This window comes from Mirounga leonina, unplaced genomic scaffold (genome assembly GCF_011800145.1).
Source record: "Mirounga leonina isolate KUSES-001 unplaced genomic scaffold, KU_Mleo_1.0 Mir_94, whole genome shotgun sequence".
NCBI classification, from domain to species: domain Eukaryota; kingdom Metazoa; phylum Chordata; class Mammalia; order Carnivora; family Phocidae; genus Mirounga; species Mirounga leonina.
Genome location: NW_023270855.1, coordinates 34,125,564 through 34,150,614, shown reverse-complemented (window position 1 = coordinate 34,150,614; position 25,051 = coordinate 34,125,564). Strand labels below are relative to the sequence as shown.

Here is a 25,051-nt window from a genome sequence, read left to right as displayed (position 1 = left end):
AAAAAGAAATAGAAGCAACTGGAACCACATTTTTCTGATGCTATATACTGCCTTAGCTTTACTGTGGAATACATGTAGATAATGTTTTCCATTCTTTATTCTGAATCCATTCAATCTGGAAAACAATGTTTCTTCCCTGGACTGGATACTGTCGACATTTAATTTGATAATAGTTGCTGTGAAGTGTTCTGTACATTCATGATTATGATTTTAATCTGTTTCTAGTTATTACCTTGCCTCCAGTTCCTGAAGGATCTGAAATTTTTTCTGGCTTTATATCTTTCATGACACAAATAGCAGCCATAACTAATTTAACACCAGATGGAGGATTCTTCATTGATTTCACAATTGTAATGTCAGCTGGCTAAATTGAAAGAAAACAGAGTATCTTCAGACTAGTTTATTTTTAAATAATGGGAATTTAGAAAATAATGTTGGAGAATTATGGAACATCGATTTTCATTTGAAATTATGATTGTTTTGGCTTTGCCTAATTATGAAATAATTAATAAAAGAGAATTTAAATTTAGCACAGATTAAGACCACAGTTCTCAAATGTTTGGGAGTTCATAGATCTTTATGAGAATATGATAACAGCTATGAATCCTCCAGAAAGTACATTTTTGCACATATATAAAAAATTTGCATACAATCACATACCAATCTGAGACACTGAACCCAGATTAAGAACCCTAATTTAGATAAAGACTTAATTCTATTTTTGCTTATATAGTAGTTTTAGCAAAAAAAAAAAAATGAAAGTAGAGGTAGACCCTAATTTAAACTTATTTCCAAATAAGGTATATATTGTTATGACAGACACAATAGATTCACTCACTTCTTACCTACTCCAATATCCTTCTGACATCCTTTGCAATTGTTGGAAAGCTAACAACTATATATTTTAGTTCCCCATAAATTAGAGTTGTGGGGAGTCTGGGTTCTATCATCAGATCACTTGAATGATACCAGAATTCTGACTGAATAAATGGGGAGATGGGCAGGGAGTGGCTCTCATTTGCTGATATAGATTACAGCAAAGGTGGTGAGGCTCTGTGAGATGGCTCTGCAAGCCTCTGACTCAGAGGATCATTCCTCTGGTAGACTATTTCCAGTTTGGCTCTGTGAGTCATTCCTGGCAGCTCAGCCTAGGATCTGTTTCTTCAGCTCTTCCAATAATTGTGCAATCCATTTACAAAATTCCCTAAAGAATCCTTGTCTGCTTATACTAAATAGAGCCAATGTCTCTACTCTGCAACTGAAGCTACTTCATAAAATATAGTATCTGATACCAGGAAGGGTACAAGCAACAGACTCTCAATGAGAGGGGAACCTAATATCAATGATCTGAACTGGTAAGGTTTGAAGGCAATCAAGAATCCTGTGAGTTTCAGAGGATGTAATGCTGAAAATCCATGGTACACAGTGATAAAGTTACTTAAACTAATGCTCATGGTCCTCTAAAATGGAGTGCCCATTAAAAACAAGTGTTTGCCGATAAGTAGCTGCTATGATAAATGTCTAAGGAGAGAATGAAGAAAGACCATTGGGTAGCATGTGGCTTTTAAATGTGCCAGAGAGCAGGCAGGAAGAAAACAGTAAGCTCGGAGTTTTAAATTCCTGGCTCACAGCACAATGAAAGCACCAGACGTTTCTATAAATACCCTAAAATAATATACCTTATAACTACAAGGCTGATATAACTGACAATCAGATAGAGTTTGCTCCTGTGAGATGCTGAATTGCCCATAGGTTGAGCTCACTGTCTTGTCAGGAACCTTACATAGAAGTTAGTAGGATGAGGAAAGGGGTAAACAATGGGGTCTGAATATCCTGAACCGCCTTCTACACTGGGCTCTTGTCAACAGAAGCTGTCTCCCCTGCTCTGTTTGGTGAGGTTGTTCTGGTCTTGCCTAAAAACTCTGGAAAAAGTCATATACAATGCAGTGTAATGCAGACAGCTGCCATCCACATCTGTATTGGAAAAGATTTTTAAGTTTTTCCATACAGGCACCTCCAGGAGGCCGCAGAAAGGTAGCTAACTCCACACTCTATTTAACATATGCCTCCTGGTCCATGTGGAGGACCACTTTCGCCTCTTGGAGGCCGTCTGCTCTCTTCCCACTGGAATATCCTGAATGAAAATTATAAATAACATATGAACAGCCAAAATATAGGATAATGATGTATTAGAGATGAACGGTGAAGAGGCAAGTTTTGTTTGACTGGACAAAAATGATATAACACCACCTGGTGGGAGAGAACCACACCTAATGAACCAAAGACCTGTGTGGAATTTGTTGATGACACACAAGGTAACGAATTCAAACATTTGCCTTGAGTGTATCCAGGGCAGAGAGCGCTGCTTCCAAGGCTGGAATTGCCTCAGCTAAGTCACTCTCACACTCATTTTTCAGAGCTTGGGCTTCTTCAGCCTTGCCACTGGCTATCTCTTCATCTAATTTCACGAACTTTCTTTTTGCTTCCACTTGTGCGGACTCTATCTCGATAATCTAAAGAAAGAAAAAGAAATAAAACAATTCCTCCAACATCCTACTGCTTTCTCCATCCTAGAAACAAGAGAATGTTTGGAAATGAGGGAACCCAACAAATCATGTTGAAGAGCAGGAGGTCCCAGGATAAAATGAGGAGAAATGCAAATACATGTGACCTAACTGGATAATGGGCTTCCCACTTCCCTCCAAAATCAACACAACTGGGACACCTGGGTGGTTCAGTCAGCTTGGCAACCGACTCTTGATTTTGGCTCAGGTCATAGTCTCGGGGTCATGAGATGGAGCCCTGTGTTGGGCTCCACCTTCAGCGCAGAGTCTACTCATAATTCTCTCTCCCTCTTCCCCTCCCTCCCACCCCCTCCCCCTGCTCTCTAAATAAGTAAATAAATTCTTTTAAAAAATCAACACAACTCACATGGGACTCAGTGAGATAGCCAGTTCCCTAAGATCTAGTAGTGGCAAAAAATTAAGGGATATTTTCAAGGCTAATTTTACATATTTCAATTGTCTTCTGACATCAATTTAAAAAAAACTCAGGATACTCTACCTGCATCATATGTGCATTTTCAATTTTAGCTTCCTCCAATTTGGGCTGTAATTGGACAAGCTCCATTTTCATTTCTCCAACCTAAATAGACAGTTTGCCATTAAGTTTTCATAGTGACATAAGCTACAGAATCTAAACACAGAAAATCGAAACTTAAATGTATCATAAGGCATCAGGGCCAGAAAACCTTAACTTTTCCTTCCAGTTCTTTATATGATAAACAAAACCATGAGGGCATGGTCAGTTTTCTTCACAAAAGACTTCATCGTCCTCGAGTATATGACAGAGCAGTGAAAGGATGCAGTTGTCACGGAAGAAGTGCAGACAGAAAGAAGGTGGCAGCTTGGGGTGTCCATGATATAAAATGCAAATGTATCATCCAAATCTGCATTGCTTCTACTTAACTAATGCTAATAAGAATCATTAGCACTTGACTCATTAAAAACACACACACTCTTATATTTAACCAGCTATTACAATTAAAAAAAGGCAACCCAGGCTTATTGTATTCTCTCCAAATGTCACAAACTTAAGAACAGGGGCTCCTGGGTGGCTCAGTCAATTGAGCATCCAACTCTTTATCTCAGCTCAGGTCTTGCTCTCAGGGTTGTGAGTTCAAGCCACACACTGGGCTCCACTCTGGGCATGGAGCCTACTATAAACAACAACAACAACAACAACAACAACAACAACAACAGGGGTGCCTGGGTGGCTCAGTCATTAGGATCCTGAGGTCCCGGGATCGAGCCCCACATCGGGCTCCCTGCTTGGCGGGAAGCCTGCTTCTCCCTCTCCCACCCCCTCTGCTTATGTTCCCTCTCTCACTGTGTCTCTCTCTGTCAAATAAATAAAATCTTTTAAAAAAATAAAAATTAAAAATTAAAAAATTAAAAATAAACAACAAAAAATAAGAATAAAACAGGACATATTTGAGTCTGTATGGAAACTTAGTGAATTTCTCTAAAACTCATGTTACTCATCTGTAAAATGAGGATCATTAAAGTGTCTACCTCATGGAGTGGTTATGAGGAAAAACTGAAGGAATGCATGTGAAGCACATAACACAGTGCCTGGCACATAATATATTCTTCATAAATTATAACTCTTGTTATTTATGATTTCCTATATTTCCTATTATATGTTACCATTTTGAGAAGCTCATCAAATTTACCTGAGACTCAGCAAAAGCTAATTTGTCAAGCCCATTCACATATCGTTGTTTTGCTTCCATGATAGATTGCCGCCTCTTAGTCAAAAGCTGTCGAAATGAGGCAATAAGTTCAAGATAAGAAGTAGCTGTAACATAGTTACGTCGTCCTTGCTCCTGCAAGAACCTAAGACAGACAGATAGCATATCTTACTCTAAGTAAGGAGTTGCACAAAGTAAGAGGTGTACTCAACATGGCATCAACAACAAACCTAGAAGAACAAAGGTTAATTTTACTTAGAAGCTGCTGCATGCTTGAACTTTATAACATTCTAAGAATTCTACACATAACCACATCCTGATTTCTTGTCTGTAAAATATCAAATAGCAGTGATGTGCTTAAAAAGCACAAATCACCAAAGATGTATCAAAGGTAAACAACAGCAAAGAAAGATGTAGGTCTTTTTACATGTTTCATAAGCCAGGAGGGTCTAACTCTATAAAAAGACCCAAGATACTGTGTAAGCTAGGGAAGTATAGTAGGAAGGGGCATTGTAGATAGGATAGCAAGGGTGAGTCATCATTCTTTGCACAGAGTGTGTCACGTTGGCTGAATGGGGTCTGACCAGAAGGGTAAGACTACTACACATACACATGGAAACAACAGAAGCAATGTTTTCTCACAGCAAGTACACAGAGTAGGTTGAGCCTACTGCTGGTGCAACCATCAAAGTCAACCATGCCGCCAGGCTGTATGATTCTGGATAGGAGATATACCGTGAGCACTTGGGTTTATGTGCTTTTGAAATGGGGAACTTGGAGATGAACAGAGGTAAAACGGATACTTTTGAGTTATCCACAGCCAGTTCTGCTTTTCTGAAAATTTCTATCCAGTGCCCCACCAGCAATGTTTGTTCTATGAAACCTGCTATCTTAACCATGGCTAATTAGACCAAGGTTGGGCACTGGACACAAATGAGGCTGATCACATTTTGGAATAAATTTGGCAAAGGGAGCTGGAAAAGGCCCATCAGTCTGCCTAGAGCTGAAATTGTAAGAAGTAAACCTGAGGCAGACAGTTTCCTCCATACGCAGTGGGAAGGAGAAAACTCAGCCTGCCAAAATACCATATCTCATTTATACATGGAACCTAAAAAAAAAATTAATTCATAGAAATGGAGCACAAATTGGAGGTTCCAGAGGCAGGAGGTGGTGGGGCGGGGAATGGGTGAATGTGATCAAAAGGTACCAACCTCCAGTTATAAGGTGAATAAGATCTGGGAATGTAATGTACAGCATGGTGACTATAGTAAACAATACTGTATTGTGTATTTGAAACTTGCTAAGAGAGTAGATCTTAAAAGTTGTCATTACAAGAAAAAAAAAGAGGTAATGTTAACTAAACTTATTGTAGTAATCATTTCACATTATATACAAATATAAAATCATTATGTTGTACAGCTTAAATTTATATAATGTTATATATCAATTATATCTCAATAAAACTAGAAAAAAAATCAAAGAAATACAGAAAAAGAAAACGCAGTCTGCAAAGAGCAAGAAGCAGATGCCCAGAAAGAAACAGGATGAGAAACAGACGAAAAGTATTTCCGGATTTAGGATGACTTTCTAACTCCTGTTTCCAGTCACATCTGTGATCCAGCTGTCATCTTTCTCTTAAGCTTGTGAGATACCACTGTATCTTTATCATAAATTCTCCCTTTTTCTTAAACCTAGATTAAATAGTTTTCCATTACTTGCAAGCCAAGGTCCTCACTAATTAAATGATCAGAAATATTTAGAAGACATAGAAATCCTACTGAAATTTTGAGCTTTCAGAAAAAGAGACATGTTAAAATACAAGGCATTATTGGCATTTTAAAATTTAGTAATATTAACCTTTCTGATAGATCCATAATGGTAGTGTGAAAGTGTTTGCAGATTGGAACTATCTCTCGCCTTTCAACCTCAGTAAGCTCCAGTGTTTCTAAGAATTTCACAGCTACAAGTTCAAGGGCATCTTCAGGCCATGGCTAAAAATAAGAAAAAGAGAAACTTAAGAAATTTGAGTAGTTCCACTCCAACTATATATGTGTCTTCCTGTGAGAGAATTTGGGGTAGAGAAAATTAAAACCTTAATGGGGAAAATAGAATTGGGTGGGCTGAGGTCACAGGGAAATCTGGGAAAGAGCTAGTAAACATTTTTATACTAAAATTAAAGATAACACAATATAAAGGAAGGGTCAGTGATACTTTACATATCAAGGATATACTATACTGCTCCTAAACTCTTCCACTTGGACATCAAGTAGACACCCCAAATTTAGCAGGACAATGGCATAGGCTGCTAGTTGCCCACCTAAAAGCTATCCGCCCTTTTCCCTTAGAACCCCAATTTTATTCTAGATAGCAATATGCCCAGATAAAAGACCATATTTCCTATATTCCCTCGCAATTCACAGGAGATAAAGGCATATAGGCAGCTGTTGGGTGGGGACTTCAGGGAAGACTCTTTAAAGGGTTACATAGAGGGGTGCCTGGGTGGCTCAGTTGTTAAGCCTCTGCCTTCAGCTCAGGTCATGATCCCGGGGTCCTGGGATTGAGCCCCACATTGGGCTCCCTGCTGCGGGAAGCCTGCTTCTCCCTCTCCCACTCTCCCTGCTTGTGTTCCCTCTCTCACTGTCTCTCTCTCTGTCAAATAAATAAATAAAATCTTAAAAAAAAAAGGGGGGGTGCATAGAGCTGGTGTGTGTCTTTTTGCCCTAATTTTCTATTATTCTACTTTTTGCCTGGGACACAGATGTGAAAGTTGGAGCTCCAGCAGCCATTTTATTTTATTTTTTTTATAAGATTTTATTTGTTTGACAGAGAGACAGTGAGAGAGGGAACACAAGTAGGGGCAGTGGGAGAGGGAGAAGCAGGCTTCCCGCTGAGCAGGGAGCCCGATGTGGGGCTTGATCCCAGGACCCTGGGATCATGACCTGAGCCAAAGGCAGACGCTTAACAACTGAGCCACCCAGGCGCCCCATCCAGCAGCCATTTTAGACCACAAGATGAATTTGAGGGTGGAAACCACATGCTCAGGAGAATAAAGAAGAAAGAACCTTAGATTATGATGACTTTGTTAAGCCATAAAAGCCCAGTCTGTTTATCTTCAGATTTTTTCTCTGAGAGAAAAAAACTTTATATGTTTAGTTTAGGTTTCTTTTCAAGATTTATTTAATTATAAATAATTAAATAATTAAAGATTTCATTATTTATTTGAGAGAGAGAGAACACTCAGTGGGTAGGGAGAGGGTGAGAGTGTCTTAAGCATACTCCGCGCTGAGTGCGGAGCCCAACACAGGGCTCAATCTCAGGACCCTGAGATCATGACCTGAGCCAAAACCAAGAGTCAGACACTCCACAGCCTGCACCATCCAGGTGCCCCTAGTTTGGGTTTCTGTTACTAGCAGTCCATCATAATTCCTAACTGTTATAACATCCAGAGCTGAAATTTTGAGTTTCTTCTCCCCAAATTTGCTTCTTCTCCAGTCTGTCTCAGTGAAATGGTTCCTCTGCTTTTCCCGGAATATGGCAACTGTACTCCTGCCTCTGGGCCTTGGGACTTGTTATTCCCTCTGACTAGAACCTTCCTCACCTAGATCTGCATGTGGTTCTCCTTCACATCTCTACACAAAGGTCAACTTACTAGGAAGGACTTCCCAGTGCACTCGTTCTAAAACACCATTCCCTCTCTCATTTCTCTTTTCCTTGTCCTGAGTTTTCTTCTTAGCACTTACTAATACACGATATAAATTTTTTTTGTTCATTTGTTCATCATCTGTCTCCCCTGACCACTAAAATGTAAAATCCATGAAAGCAAGGACCTTTTCTCACCGCCATTATCTTCAGTACCTAAGACAGCCCCTGTCAATAATTATTTCAAATTTTTATTAAATGAAATAATTTATGTTAAATGAATAATCTTTACTTGCTCATTAGAGTAGTTTCCAAATTTCATTTAGATTCAACAAGATGCTTGTAATTATTTTCCTTTGTATCAGACAATATTCATTTTAAGATCTTTTTTTTTTTTTTCAGTCTCTGGTCCTCCATCCTAGTAAAATTCAAACATTTTTGACCTAGCACCCCATTAGTAAAGTTTTAAGCACACACTACCAGTGTATGCATATCTACAAATAGATTGTATTTATGTTGTACTAACATATTTTCCAAACCTCAAAAGAGGCTTCTAAAGATTACTGAGATCAGTGAATTTTTGTAAAATGCCAGAGTAAGTGTCATATGAGTTATATATCACTGAAAGCATCACAAAGGTTTATCTTTCTGTTCTGGGTGATTCATTTTTAATTATCCTGCTAATTGTGAAGGGTTTTTTGTTTATTTTGTTTTTAATTCAGGGCTTGAATTCACAAGCCTGAGATCAAGACCTGAGCTGAGATCAAGAGTCAGATGCTCAACCAACTGAGCCACCCAGATGTCCTAATCATGAAGGTTTAATAACTAACTGGGCAACTAGAATATTTATGGCCAAAGTGACAGAAACCAGCTTTACTGTGTCTTCACAAAAGGGATGTATCATCGTATAGAGTTGTCTAATTTAGAAACTCAACCATGTCATCAACGATCCAGTTCTTTCCATCCTTTTGCTCTACCATTCTCAGTTTATTTTATCCTTGGGCTTGTCCCATCCTGGTGGCAAGAGGACTGCTGCAGCTATGGACATTATATCCTCAAGCAACAAGTTTGAGAGACAGAAAAGGCCCTTTTCCTACCATGTAACTCTTCCTATAGTGAAAAAACTATTCCCCAAAGCTCCCCAGTAGACTTGAACTCAGGACCCATGGCAAGGAGTGGGTCATGAACAGACTCATGCATAAACCAATCAATAGCAAGAGGCACAAGAGCATCAATACTGACTTAGACCAACCAGGAATCAACCCCTCTGACACATGGCTACATGGAGGGCAATTTCCCAGACAAAATCAGAATTCTGTAGGCAAGGATGAAGTGGGTAGAGAAGGGCTGTTGACAGGAAACCAACAGCTTTTGCCTCATGACATGGCTGACACAGAGCTCAAGCTAGCTTATGCTGGTTTATGCCATTCTCTTACATCCACTCATAATTGCATTGTATCTTCAATGTTCAATTTATCACAGGGATCCCTCAGGTTACCTTATGTCCTGTCTATGACCCATGGCCATCTGACATATAAACTGAGTAAGGGTGTCAATGTTAATCCATATAAAATATTTCATACAAAAAATGAATATTCCAGGGGCACTTGGGTGGCTCAGTCTGTTAAGCATCCAACTCTTGATCTCAGGGTTGTGAATTAAAGTCCCGTGTTGGGCTCTACGCTGGGCATGGAGCCTATTAAAAAAAAAAAAAAGAATATTCCAGTAATTCCTTCCCTTATCATCTGAATTGCTTTGGTACCCCTGGTAAGTACACACCCTACTTTGAGACTAAGATCTAGCCAAAAAGTCAATGCTGTCCTGACCTATGTGACACACAGTGGTTTACAATCACTTCCTGAGTTTCGCACACTCAGGCCCCAGACAATGCCATGAGCATCATTCTGACACAGACCCTACATCCCCATTGCTTCAGGGTAAAACTTTTATTCCTCTCTGTTACCCACTTAAACTCCCTTATTTATTTGCAACTCCCTGTTTCTTCTTTTAAAAAATTTTCTCAACAACTATGAATCACTTAGAATAGAATAGAAAGTCTCATGGTTATGACAAAGATATCCAGAAATAGTAAACTCTATTTATAATATTTCACAAAAGAAAAATTTATGGTTGGACAGATTTTATTTGGTTTTGGTTTCTGGCCACTTAATGGATATAATATTAAGATATGGTTTAAATAAATCAAAATTGTTTCCACACAGCTTTTACTCTTGTGTAAACACTAAAACATCTACTCACTGAAACATATATACAGTCCTCCAAAGGAAGAAAACTAGTTTTTCAAACATAAAATTGATAAATAGGTAAAAAAGAATAAAACAAATTAGTGCCAGAAATTTATTTTTCAAAGAAATTAGGGGCACCTGGGTGGCACCTAGGTGGCTCAGTTGGTTAAGCATCTGCCTTCGGCTCAGGTCATGATTCCCATGGGATTGAGCCCTGAGTTGGGCTCCCTGCTCAGCAGGGAGTCTGCTTCCCCCTCTCCCTCTGCTCTTCCCCCCTGCTCGTGCTCTCTCTCTCTCAAATAAATAAAATCTTAAAAAACAAAAACAAAAACAAAGAAATTAGGGGCACCTGGGTGGCTCAGTCGGTTAAGCATCCAACTCTTGGTTTGGGCTCAGGTCATGATCTTGATGTCATGAAATTGAGCCCCACATCAGGCTCTGTGCTAAGGGTGGAATCTGTTTCAGATTCTATCTCTCTCTCCCTACCCCTTTTCCCACCTCTTCAACCCTGCTTGCACACTCTCTCACCCTCTCTAAAATAAATTAATAAAATATTTTTTAAAAAGAGGTATAAAAGAAATTAGTCTATAATCTACAGTCCACATTGTATTGAACATAAAACAATTAAATAGAAGGTACCATGAACTACTATTCTCAAGAGCATAACTACTACTATTTCATAGTCTTACACAGGCAGTGACAATTTGCCTTAAGGTTAAGTGAAGTGGCAGCCTTCATCATTTGCTGCTAGCATGACTGAAATGATCACCCAGCTGGTCTTCCTGTCTCTTGTTTTGCCCTATTCCAAATCATCCACCATATAGCCTCCAAGTGTTTGGATTTTTTCCTTTGAAGTATGTTAGCTAAATATATGTTAATGCCCCCACAGTGTCTTTGGTATAAAACCAAATTCATAGGCACATTTACAAATCCCCTTACAACTTGGCACCCACCCAAAACTCAGGCTTAACTCCTGCTATCCTCATTGCCAGTCAGCTATACCAAACTATCTGCAGTTACACCAACGAGCCATTGCCTCTCCACTGTTCTACCTTTGCACATACTATGCCCTTGTGATGGTTAATTTTATGTGTCAATTTTACTATGGGCCACAGGGTGCCCATATATTTGGATAAACATTATGCTCGATGTTTCTATGAGGTGTGCTTTTGGATGTGTTTAATATTTAAATCAATAGACTAAGTAAAGCAGGCTGCCCTCCCTAGTGTGAATGGGTCTCATCCAGTCAGTTGAAGCCCTGAATAGAACAAAAACGCTGAACACTCCTACACCCGCAGATAAAGGGGAACTCCTTCTGCCTGACTGCTTTCAGGCTGGGACATTGATTTCTTCCTGCCTTTGGACTCAGATGGAAACATTAGCTCTTCCTGGTTCTCAAGCCTGATGGCCTTCAGACTGGAACTTATACCATTAGTTTTCTTGCGTCTCCAGCTTGCTGGCTACAGATCTTCAAACATGTTAGCCTCCATAATCATGTGAGCCAATTACTTATAATAAATATATGCATAGATATAGCTATTGATATGGACAGATATAGATCTACATATATGTATTTTTACACATATATACATGTAGGTTTATATATACATATATACATAACACATTCTCTTGGCTCTTAATACATTCCTCCTCTATGTAACTAATTTATTTTCATACTTCAGAGATTCACTTTTGCACACCAAGATTATAGCTCTTTTATATAATTGTGGCTGCTCATTTGCCAACTGCCTTTTCTATCTTCCAGTCTAGAGTGAGATCCTTCTGGGGATCCTGTAGGCTTACCAGTCCCTGGCGCCAAGCACTATGCCTGTGATCAAGAAACATGTGCTGAATGGATATTAACAGAGTGGAGTAAGATTTCAGAAAATTCTAAAAGATTTAGTTCCCATCCCCCCACCACCGCTGCCCCAAAATTACAAACCTGGAACCAGTCAATGGTACAGCAATTGATGAGGGATGGGAACTGTCTCAAGCGATTTCTAAAGGCATCTCCAATGGGGCTAAAGGCCACTACAACATGAAGATTATCTTTGCAGCGATTCACAAAGAAAGCAAACAAGGCCAAGGGACTGAGTTCACTGTGTTTATTGCCAGCCTGAGCTAAAGGACGAACACCCTAGGGAATAACAGAAAATAAAAACCTTATAAACAAAAATGGACAAGCTGATAATGGGATTAGTAGATACTGGAATATTAAGAATTTTTACTCTTCACCTTGTAAATACCCTTAAATTTTTTTATATCAGTAGAATTTCTTTGATACAGTTTGTACTTAGAAGACTTCTTCCAACTCCATAATTCTATAATTTGAAAGCAAATATCTGCTAAGAATTTAACTTATAAAGATACTCACAAAAAGTTCACCATGATATATGTATAGGACTATAATTCAACATTGCTTATAAGAGGAAAAACAAACAACCAAAGCATCCAGTTAAAAAAAGTTATAAAATATCCAAATGTTGTGATTTTATATAACCGTTAAAGAAGGCACGTCAATGTATGTGCTAGGACAAGATCAGCAGCATAAAAATGAGAACAAACTACAACAGTGTGTATAATATGATCCTCTTTGTTAACTTAAAAAATACCTAGGCACATGTGTAAGTACATACACACCTTTTTATGGAAGCAATCACAAACTATTCATAATGGTTACTTATGGTGAGATGGACTTAAGGAGAGTGTGGGAGGGAGGCTGTCACTTTTTATTCTGGACATTTTTCTTGGTTTATATCATTCTTTTTTTCATTTTGGACCTTTTTATGCTGTTTGAATTCTCTCACTTTATTCTTATAACATTCGTATATTTTAAAAATGCTAATACAGTTGTCTGGTGATGAGATTATAGGAGCACTTTTAACTTCCATTGTTTATCTCTATATGAGAGAGACATCTTACTCAAGGTTGGGCATCATGGCTCTGGAAAGAAACTTCTTGAATTCAAATCCCAGCTTGCAGCTTATTAGCTATGTGACCTTGGGGCAAGTTATTTAACCTCTCTGTAACTTAATTTCCTCATCTGTAAAATGGGGGAAAGAGTACCTACATCAGAGGGTTATTGAAGCATTGAATGAGTTAATACGTGTGAACACTTGGAATAGTTCTTGTCGCATAGGTAAGTAACTATTAGTTTTTATATGCTACCCTTCTTGTTCAGAGCACAAAAGATTTCATAGTCAATAAATTATCTTATAGATTTAAGAAAGTTTTCTGATAGCACATATATATAGACATATATATACACACAATGCTATTGCTACTACAATGAATTGATTTCTAAAAGAATTCTCTATTATAGATATGTTCTGCCTTATGTGCTAGTTATATCCGTGGAAAATTATAAATGGATTCTGTATAAGCATTCTGATAGTAATTCCCAAATTCTGGTTATTATGATCAGTGTCAGTCTATGAAGTTATTTCAGGTGGTCTACCTGCATTAAGTCTGAGTTAACCCTGGGACATGCAAACAGAGAAAGGTAATATATGGTTGTAACTGTAGAACAAAGTTCAAGAAAGAGTCAGGATGGCAATATAAGTATGGGGGTTATTTACATGGAAATAATGGTTAATGCTTCTAGGTAGATAAGCTGTCTGTGGGAGAGTAATATCCACATGCACACACATATACCTTGGGAGCAGGACTGATTCGGGGGAGTAAGAAAATGAGTTGTTACTGAAAAAATAATTAGACAAACTGAGTGAAATTTCACAGCAGTCAAGGGAAAGTGGAGTTGGAAACACACAAAAACCTGCACAAAAAAGGTTTATGGCAGTTTTATTCATAATTGCTCAAACTTGGAAGCAACCAAGACGTCCTCCAATAGGTGAACAGATAAACTGTGATACTTTCATTCCATGGAATATCATTCAGTGATAAAAATAAATGAGCTATCAAGCCATAAAAAGATATGGAAGAACCTTAAAGTATATTGTTAACTGAAAGAAGCCAATCCAAAAAAGCTACATACTGTATGATTTCAACTATGTAAGATTCTGGAAAAGCTAATATGATGGAGACAGTAAAAACAGCAGAGATTGCTAGGAGTTCAGGGGAGGAAGAAAGGCATAAATAGATGGAATTTGTGGCATTTTTATGTTAGGGAAACCATTCTGTATGATACTTACTGGTGAATACACATCAGTACTCATTTATCCAAAACCCATAAAATGTACAACACAAAGAGTGAGCCCTAATGTAAGCTGAAGAATAATGAATTATGTCAAACATGAATGAGTATTTTTAAAAGGAACTGAGAAAAATATCACTAAAAGTGGTGAGTAAGAAGTCACTGTTTTACTGAGAAAGACCCTGGGCTTCAAGGAAGGCAAATAGAACAGTGGAAAAGTAGGGGTGCCTGGGTGGCTCAGTCAGTTAAGTGTCTGCCTTCTGCTCAGGTCATGATCCCAGGGTCCTGGGATTGAGCCCCGTGTCGGGGTCCTTGCTCTGAGGGAAGCCTGCTTCTCCCTCTCCTCCCTGCTTATACTCTCTCATTGTCTCTCCTTCTCTCTCTCTCAAATAAATAAATAAATAAAATCTTAAAAAAAAAAAAGAACAGTGGAAAAGTAGTCTGGAAACGGAGGTCTGAGACTTGAACTCTATTGCTGAAGTCAGAGACGTGCTGAGTCTCAAATCTTTGTCAGAGGGATGAAATAAACAAAGCCCAGGACATGATCTCCAAAGTGAGATGTCAAGGATAATGCGGAGTATGGAAAGAAAATAATAGAACTTCTTTCATATTACCTTTTCTATTTTAAAAATATCAGCATAAAGCAAAGAGAAACAGGTATGCATTTCAGTACTGCGTTCTAACTATGGCTATTTCCTTGAGGATAAATTAATCTGGTGTTCCTAGACTTGGGTGGAATGTGAAGGAAAGAAGTTCTTATGGCCACGGTTGGGTCATACCATAAAAAAAATACTGAAGCAATGGAAAAGTTTTGTAGCAAAGTGACAAGATGAAAAGATAAATAGCTAATGTGAGCAGGGAAGCTTGGCAGAGCTGAGAAAAGCCCACTCTCCAAGGGTGACTATTTCTTGGATGGGAGTATAGGGGATTAATTTATCCTATGAATTAGGAGACTCACCATTTTTTGGCAGCCTTGGCCACATCCTTGACATCACCCAGATAAAAGAGAGAACTTGGGATATTTTCTTTATTCCTTTTCTCTTTCCCCACCCAGGCCACAAACTGGTAATGTACCATTTACTGAGGGTGTTCTAAGTACAGGACACTTTATAAGTGCCTCATTTCATTTGATCTTTAGACCTCACAATAACCCTATGTAGGAGGAACTATGATGTCTATATATATTAGTTCCATTCCACGCAAGAGAAAAGCAGACACTTGAACTACTAGGGCAAATCTATTTTACTACAGATGCTATCACTGGAAATTGGAAGGAAGCATCCAGCTATGAGTGATATATTTTGTAGTTAACAGTAGTTATGGCAACAAGAAAGAAGCAAGTACTAGCAGAGATCTTGCATAGGGAGATATTAGAAATGGGGATAGAAGGACAAGACATCTGAAATAGCTGGCACTTCACAATTGTAATTTTTTGTCAAGTAAGTCACAAAGCATGATTCTCAGATATATCAGAATTGTTAAGACAAGTAGTTTTACTAAGGCTTTTTAAAAATTTGCTAGTCATTGGTAAACCATAACAACTAATCAAGCAATGTTTCAAAGCTATGTTTTTTCATATCACTGTGACCCTAAGATGTGATTTAAAATGTCTAATCACTCATAAAACATGCTACATAAGATCAAACAGATGAAACTGCCATCATTATAAAAAAAGGAATTATAAAAATTCTGTCTCATAAGTATGGTAGAAGTGATTTGAAGTTTACCCAAAAAACCCCGATGTATTAAAATAATATACTTTTAAGTTTTTAATTACCAATACCCTGTACACAAGCTATAATTGTCCTGAAGAGCGAGAAAAAGTTGCAAGATAAGAACATATCTGTGCTGGGAACAGCACTCCCTAAAAAGCATTTACCTCCATCACTTCCTGTTTTTCATCAGCAGCAAAAATGTTAGGTACTTCTCCAGTATTGAGCACACTGTCAATATCTTCTAGAAAGGCTTCCTCTTTAATCTGAGTGTCTGTGATTAGAAAGACTGTCTTCTGGCCCCTCATGCCCACATTCCTTAATAGAACCTTAAAATAAAAATGCATTGGTAAGCAGAATATTGTGAACATGTGCTGTTTTTGCTTTCCCTTTCTTTTCCCTTCTTTTGGTAATGACACCTCAATTTTAGAGTGGTACCTCCCTCGACTTCTGGGGGTGGTATCATTCAGGGCCTCTATTTTTCCCATCCCCTGAGTGGGAGACCCTAACTGACCAGAGTCTCCCAAGCTCTTATACACAGTCATTGATTCAGAGGAGGGCATGATTTTAGGAGGGCGCAATCACAGTCTTCCTTTAAGGACTGAGATGGACTTGAAAACAGAAAGAATCTCAGTCACTCTGAGACAGTAAATAAGACAGCTAGTAATCTAGAATCTATAAAGGCCAACTATGTTGCCTCATGGAAGGAATTTGCTGGAGAAGGAACCAAATGGAAAGGCACAGAGCCAGGAGACAGAAAGAGTAATTACTGAGGGCTTAATTTGAGCTCCTAAATTCAACCATGTCAAAGCCCTATCTACCTCTGGACACTTCTGTCATGTAAGCCAATAACTTCATATTTTGCTTAGGTTAGTTTGAGCTGTATTTTGTTTTGTGTTGTGCTGTCAATTGCAACCAAAGATTCCCAATTAATATAAAGATATGGACTCAGAAGCATGGTGGAGCAGACTTGTTAGGATGTTAGAATTAATTGTTAAAATTTCAGAACTTGTAAGCAGATTTTTAAACAGCATTAAAAATCAAATTATATGAACTTATAACTAAATAAGTTATATTAACAACAAGGGTAACAAATCTCATCACTTCCTATTATACTTACTATTATCTATCTTATGGAAATTATTTAAATCTATTGTATACAGTAAAATACCATGTAATAGTGCTCAAACACGTAAGTCTTCCCAACTCTGTTTTCAGTGACATCATCCATGGCAGGAGTTTGCATAATCCATGGTGGGAGTTTTTACACCGCAAAAATTGGCAAATGCTATTCATCAGAGGTTCTCCCGAACCCCCTGGAGAGTTGGTTGTTAAACATTTGCCAGTATTCCACTGGATATATTTCAAGTGAAAACACATTACTACTCTGCAAATGATTTTTAAAATAAACTGTCTCTATTTCTAAATTATATCTTTAAAATAAATCATATCATTTAAATAAAGGCTGAATTTTAATATTATACAAAACTATTTTTTCCCATTAAAGCCATCCTCCAAAATGCAGGTTGTTGTGTTCCTAGAAATACTTTTCTATCACTAAAAATAGTTTTCAAAGAAGTATTACATCTAATCATGTCAGCTTTATTTTTATAGCATCTTTTTAAAATTATTATATATAAATAAGTAGAAAGATACAATAAAAACAGATTTAACTTACTGGTATAAGCATTGTTATACTTAAAAGTCATATTTAAACATACGATGTGTGAAACTATTTCCAAATAGGAAAAGAGGAAACTTTTCCAAAATACTAGTTATATGCCAAGAATCCTACATTTGTATAATGTAATCATAACAACCTATGAAATAGGTGATATTATCCAAATTTTACAAATAAAGAAACTAGGGAGTGACCATCAGGCAGATGACAGACTGGGAAGCTCCAGGTCCTCATTGTCCCATGAAGACACCAAACTAGCAATGTACAGACCAAAATGCCTTTGTAGAACTCTAGAAACCAGTTATTATGTACAGCACCCCCATAAATGCATAAAAAAAAGAGAAGGAACAATGCAAAGAGGGTAAGAAAATTCACTGCATTTTTCTCACCCTAGCCCCTTCTCTCCTAGCATAGAGCAACACAATCAGGAGAATACCATCAATTCTGGCTTTTTCCTCACACAGAAAGAATAGAGTGAAACTGCTTTCAGCATTCTGGCTTGTCTAGGGGCTGCCTGGGGGACTGATTTCTGTCTCACCTGACTCAGGGTACTGATGGGAACAGGGCTTAGTTCTGATATGAGGTTGGAGGCCACTGAAAACAGAGGCAAGTGCCCTGACTCAATGGGGCATCAGAGACTGAAGTTCCACAGAAAAGTATCAGGGGGAGCAAGAGGTTAGGGGCAGAGGAATACAACAAAGGCCAAAACCAACAGATCATGAGAAGAAACAGGAAATTAAGGTAGCCACCTGTATATATTAGAATATGTAAAAGCTCATGCACAACCCAAAAGAAGATGCAACCCCCCCCCCCAAAAAAAAAGTTCTGAGAAGTCTCAGAAATTCTAGCATGGTGATTGATGAAGATTCCTCCCTGTATGAAGCCAGCCCATAAAGACTGGGAGAGGTGGTGGTTTATCAAGTCCTCAAAACTCAAAAGATCACAAGACATACAAGGAAACAGGGAAACATGGCCCTATCAAAAAACCAAAATGAACCCTAAAAAAAACAAAACAAAACAACAACAAAAACAGATCTAAGAACTGCATAACAAGAAATTCAAAATAACTTTTAAAGATGCTCAATAAGCTAAAACAGAATACAGATAGACAACTAAAGGAAATCAGGAAAATAATGCATGGACAAAATGGGAATATCAAGAGAAATATAACTCTCAAAAAATAACTTAAGAGACTTATGGGATATCATTAAGTGGACTAATATACACATTATGGGAGTATCAAAAGGAGAAAAGGGAGGGAAGAGGCAGAGAACTTATTTAAAGAAATAATGTCCCAAAATTTCTTAAATCTGAGGATAGAAATGAACAAATGAGGATAGAAATAGAAATTCAAGAAGCTCAACAAACTCCCACTAGAATAAACTCAAATAGACTCACACAACAAGACACATTATAATCAAACTGTTCAAAGTCAAAGATAAAGAGAGAACTTTGAAAGCAGCAATAGAAAAACAACACGTCACATACAAGGGAGCTTTCACAAGATTATCAGCATATTTCTGAGCAGAAATCCTATAAGCAAGAAGGGAGTGGGATAATATATTCAAACTACCAAAAGAAAAAAAAAATCTGTCCATCAGGAATACTGTATCTGGAAAAACTGTCCTTCAAAAATAAAGAAATTAAGAACTTCTCAGATAGAAGCTGAGGGAATTCATTACCACTAGACGTGCCCCTCAAGAAATGCTAATGGGAGTCCTCCAAGTTGAAATGAAAGGGTGCTAGACAGCAACACAAAGCCATATGAAAGTGTAAAGTTCTCCAGTAAATATATGGACAAATATAGAATTCTATACTATTGTGATTTTAGTGTACAAATTCACTTTTAATTCTTACATAGAGTCTAGAATCTAAAAGCATAAAAACCTTTATAAACCCTTATGTTAATGGGTACACAATCTATAAAGACATAATTTGTGACATCAATAACATAAAGGAGGGGCAGATGTAAAGGAGTAGTTTTTGTATGTGATTGCAGTTGTTATCAGTTTAAAATAGGTTGTTATTACTTTAAGATGTCTTATGTAATCACAAGAGTAACTCCCTTCCCCCCCCTCCAAAATCTGTAGAGTATACACAAAAGGAAATGAGAAGGGAATCAAAGCATGTCACTACAAACACTCAACAAAACACAAAGGCAGGCAGTAAGAGGAAATGAGGGATAAAAAAACTACAAACATACAGCAAACAGAAACAAAATGCCAATAGTAAATTCTTCCCTATCAGCAATGACTTTCAATGCAAATGGATTAAACTCTCCAGTCAAAATACATAGTTTGGCTGAATGGATTTAAAAAACAGGATCCAACGGTGTGCAGCTTAGAAGAGACTCACTTTAGACCCAAGGACACAAGGGCTGAAAGAGAAAGGACGGAAAAGATGTTCCATGCAAATGGCAACCGAAGGAGAGCAGGGTGACTATACTAATATCAGACAAAATCGTCAGTAAAAAACTGTCATAAGTGACAAGAAACATTATATGATGGTAAAAGGATTGATTCGTCAGGAAGAGGTAACAATTATAAATATTTATGCACCAAAGAGCTGAGTTCCTAAATATATGAAGCAAACATTTATAGAATTGAAGGAAGAAATAGCAACACAATAGTAGGAGACCTTCAATACTCTACTTTCAATAAGGTACAGAACAAGCAGACAAAAGATCAATAAGGAAATAGAGTATTTGAAAACTACAGCCTGTTGGACCTCACAGACATATAGAGAACACTCCATCCAACAACAGCAGAATACACATTCTTCTCTAGTGCACACAGGACATTCTCCAGGGCAGATCACATATTAGGCCACAAAACAAGTCTTAATAAATTTAAGAAGATTGATGTCAAATCAAGCATCTTTTCTAATCACAATGGAATGAAACTATAAATCAACAGCAGAAGGAAAATTGGAAACTCTACAAATTCACAGCAATTAAACAACACACCCTTAAACAATAGATCAAAGAAGAAATCAGAGGGAAATGAGAAAATTTCTTGAAACAAAGGAAAATGAAGACTCAACATATCAAAACTTATAAAATGCAGCAAAAGGGGGCACCTGGGTGGCTCAGGAGGTTAAGTATCTGCCTTTGGCTCAGGTCATGATCCCAGTGTCCTGGGATCCAGTCCCGCGTCAAGCTCCCTGCTCAACGGGGAGCCTGCTTCTCCCTCTCCCTCTGCCTGCCACTCCCCCTGCTCGTTCTCTCTCTCTCTCAAATAAATAAAAATTTTAAAAAATCTTTTAAAAAATGCAGCAAAAGCAGTGCTAAGAGGGAAGTTTATAGCTGTAAACACATTAAAAAAAAGAAGAAAGATCTCAAATGAAGAACCTAACTTTATACCTCGTGGAACTTCAAAAAATGAACAAATGTAAACTCAAAGCGAGCAGGAGGAAGGAAATAATAAAGATTAGGGAAGAGGTAAACAAAATAGAGAATAAAAAATCAATAGAAAAGAATCAGTGGAACTTAGAGTTGGTTTTTTTTTTCTTAATCAAGAAAATTGGGGTGCCTGGGTGGCTCAGTCATTAAGCATCTGCCTTCGGCTCAGGTCATGGTCACAGGGTCCTGGGATCGAGCCCCACAAGCCTGCTTCTCCCTCTCCCGTTCCCCCTGCTTGTGTTCCCTCTCTTGCTGTAGCTCTCTCTGTCAAATAAATAAATAAAATCTTTAAAAAAATAAATCAACAAAATTGACAAAACCTTAGCTAGGTTAAGAAAAAAGAGAAAAAATTCAATAACTAAATTTAGAAATGAAAGAGGGGATATTACAACCCATGCCACAAAAATTAAAAAGAATTATAAGAGAATACTATTAACAATTGTATGCCAACAAACTGTATAACTTAGAATAAATTCTTTTTTTTAAAGATTAAAAACAAATGAAGAAACTGAAGTACAGAAAAATTTAGTAACATGCCCAAGGTAACTACCGAATCATAGAAAATAGGAATTAAAACTGAGTTTGCCTAGCTTTAAAGTCCATGTTCTTTCTACTAAAGAAGGCTGCTTTCTAAATCTATTAGTTCATGTGGTAGTAAATGTATCAAAAAAATTCCTCTAAAGTGAGAGCAGAAAAAGAAACTGTAATTTTTCCTTCTATGTCTATGTAAACCTCTTTGGTATCAGCTTGGATTCTACCATTTCCACCTGCAGGCAGACCTTTCTCCATGCTAACTTTTAGGATATAGAAACCTACTATGTAAGGTGAGTACAAGTGAAAAAATCCAGCAATATCTCTCTATTTTTCATTTTGGATTATCTCCCTTCTGGGTCCTGCAGAACCCTAGTCATGTGAGGACAAAGCCCCAGGCATGCACTCCAGTATTTTATTGGTTACTGGGAAAGCAACATGGCTCCCAGGAAGCTATTAAGATCGGACAACATAAACAACATCATCATTGCCAAGGCTCATACAAAACAGTTTGCTGGGAAACATACATTTGTCTGAAATAAGACCTCTCTGAACTGAAAGACAGAATCAGCAGCAGCAGTGGATAAGACATGTTATACATCCTGCTCTGCTGTGCATACCTTCCCTTGACTTCAGTTTCCTCATCAGTAAAACAGAGACAACCATCCCTGTTGCACTGACTTGTATCTACAGAATGAGATGGTGTATGTGAAGCACTTCACGCTCAGCAAGCACAGTAACTGCTCTGTGGATAACACTGTCATCCTCACCAATGCATTCAGCACACAGCTGTACAGGTTGACCCTCTCTTCACAGCACCGATATTATTTTAGACATTAGGTTTCTTCCTAACTTTACCTTCAGATCCTCTCTCCACTCATTCATACCATAGCTTTTAGAAATTTCTGGTTGGAAAATCTGCATTTTTGCCATGGATGTAGCCAGACGAGTTAAAGATTGACGACCACTGCCTCCAAGTCCAACAAGCAAAGCATTTCCACCAGACTGCTTTAGAATTCGACATATACGTGATAGATGTTCCAAAACATACCTACGAAATATCAATATTATTATACTTGAAAATATGAATGTAAACGTGTATTTACATGTAACTATTATTTTATATTCTTGGAAGGATGGACTTTGCTATCCCATATGTTATCCCAATTTTAAAGATGTAATCATCAAAAAGTGTGGTTTTTCAAAAGAAATTACAACTGGATCACTTGATGCAAAGAAAAACTAAAGTACAAATTCAGGAAATGTAATATACAAATTATAGAAATGAAATTTTAACTACTTATACTGAAGCATATTCCTGCTTTTATTAAAAACATTTCTTCAATCTTAATACTAGGATTTCTATGTGAGAAACAGAAAATCAGTTCTCTACAAAATTAAATTCAGTGAAGATGCCAAGCCTCACTAGTAATTAGGGAAGTTAAAATTGGAGCCACATTTCTACTCTCCTTCAGACTGGCAAAACTTACCAAGCCTGGCAATCCTAAGTGTTGACAAGGGGGAGGGACAACGGGAGCTCTTAAATAATCATTTCTGAAGACACTTCAGCCAAACTTAGTGAAGTTGAAGATGCTTACCTACCATGACACAATAATTCCACTTTTAGGAATATAGCCTAGAGAAATTCTAACATGTGTACCCAGAGAGACATGAATAGTCAAACTTTTTTTTATAACCGCAAAAACTAGAAGTCACCTAAAAGTCTGTCTCAGAAAAATGACTACATTGTGTTAGTAGCAAAAACTCATTTTTTGTGACTCTCACAAACAATAGGGAATAAACTTGAAGAATACATGCAAAGTAAGACTGCGCATATATGTTTTGGAATGCACATGTGTAGTAAAGTCCAAAGAAGCACATGAGTTTCTTTTTACTCCCAAGGGTATGATGGGGATGCAGTCAGAGAGGGTTGGCTACACAAGGGACTTCAAATAAATTGCTAATATTTTATATCTTAAGCTGGATGATCAGTATAGGGTTATTCACCATATTTTTCTTTATACCTTTTGCCACATTTTAAATATTTCACAGAAAAATTTTACAAATAACAATTTCCACCATCAATACCAAATGTAGGTACCTAAAAATGACAAGATTCATTCTTGTTTTGTGAGTTTGATTATACTCATCTAAGCATTGGTCCACAATGTCACTAAAATGATGAATATTTGGAATTTCAACATAAACTCTGTCATCTCCTTCAAGGTCGGGATTCATATAATCGCCAAACATGAGATTTCTCAAGTTCTCTTCAGTTATCTATAGAATGAAAATCAACAAGTTACAAAATTTACAGTTTATAAAATAAATTTAAGAAAATGTTATATAAAATTTTGTTTTGTCCATGTTATGGGATGATTATCAACTAATTTTTTTAAACATTAAGATAGTAAATAATATGCTTGTAAAATTAATACCTGAAATTATATTATATCCTCCAAAAATAAAAAGAACAGAAATTTTTCTGTCATATGAATTTTTCCCCCCAGAGCCTGGAAAAGTCATTCTGAGTGAGTAACTACTAAGGGATGGTCACCATGTTAAGCACTTTTCATTCATTATACCATTTAATCCCTATCATATAAGGTTTTATTCTCTTTTTTTAAAGATTTTATTTATTTATTTGAGAGAGAGAGAGAGAGCAAGGGCAAGGGCAACCAGCGTTGGGGGGCAGAGGGAGAGAGACTAGCAAACTCCGTACTGAGCATGGAGCGCGACATAGGGCTCGATCTCATGGCCAGAGATCATGATCTGAGCCAAAATCAAGAGAGGGTTGCTCAACTAACTGAGCCACCCAGGCGCCCCAAGGTTTTATTCTTTAAATAACTTCTCCGTTACCTACATAATTCCTCTGAAGACAAATCTTCTCAAAATAAATACCTATCAAAGAGGAAAGTTAAAAAAATATGATTGTTAAGAAGCAAGAGTATTTTTTAAAGATAAGTTGATTGTAACAATCCATGCTATTGTACAATTTTAATTTGTTTAGAATCACTAAATATACTCACTGGTGTGTTCTCCTTCCTCAAATGTGAAAAGATACCATCAAAAGATTCTTTAAAATGGTCCCTTATCACAGCTTTGATTAAATTGAACAGCCAGTATCGATCATTATCATTAATGAGCCGGTCATAAAAAACACGGAGAACCTCATGGACGAACAGGCGGATCATGGTGTGCTTGCTCTCCACGGCATCTTTCTCAATGAGTAAGCAGCCCTGGATGACACGTGAAAAATCCCGCAAGTTGAAGGTGTAATGAGATTTCGTGGGAGTGGGCAAAAGATTTTCCATGGATTGTTTATATATCTGAATATGAAAAAAGCAACAAAGCAAAAATAAAATTATTATAATAAGCAAAGTCATGTAACAAATAGTATATTCTATAAAATATTTAGGGGCGCCTGGGTGGCTCAG

The 25,051-nt window shown here is 37.4% G+C and overlaps 1 protein-coding gene across 1 annotated transcript in view; it reads right to left on the bottom strand.

Annotated features, from left to right (window-relative positions):
• Positions 1-25,051, bottom strand: part of DNAH12 (dynein axonemal heavy chain 12) — a 229,700-nt gene that overhangs the window by 80,597 nt on the left and 124,052 nt on the right. Inside the window, exons 41-50 of the mRNA XM_034996444.1 lie at positions 24,644-24,943; positions 23,716-23,894; positions 22,473-22,665; positions 16,170-16,331; positions 12,080-12,274; positions 6,110-6,243; positions 4,235-4,397; positions 3,064-3,144; positions 2,337-2,513; positions 233-364 (exon numbers count right to left, since the gene is read on the bottom strand). Coding sequence (XP_034852335.1) covers positions 233-364; positions 2,337-2,513; positions 3,064-3,144; positions 4,235-4,397; positions 6,110-6,243; positions 12,080-12,274; positions 16,170-16,331; positions 22,473-22,665; positions 23,716-23,894; positions 24,644-24,943 — 1,716 coding nt within the window. The remainder of the gene's footprint in view (positions 1-232; positions 365-2,336; positions 2,514-3,063; positions 3,145-4,234; positions 4,398-6,109; positions 6,244-12,079; positions 12,275-16,169; positions 16,332-22,472; positions 22,666-23,715; positions 23,895-24,643; positions 24,944-25,051) is intronic.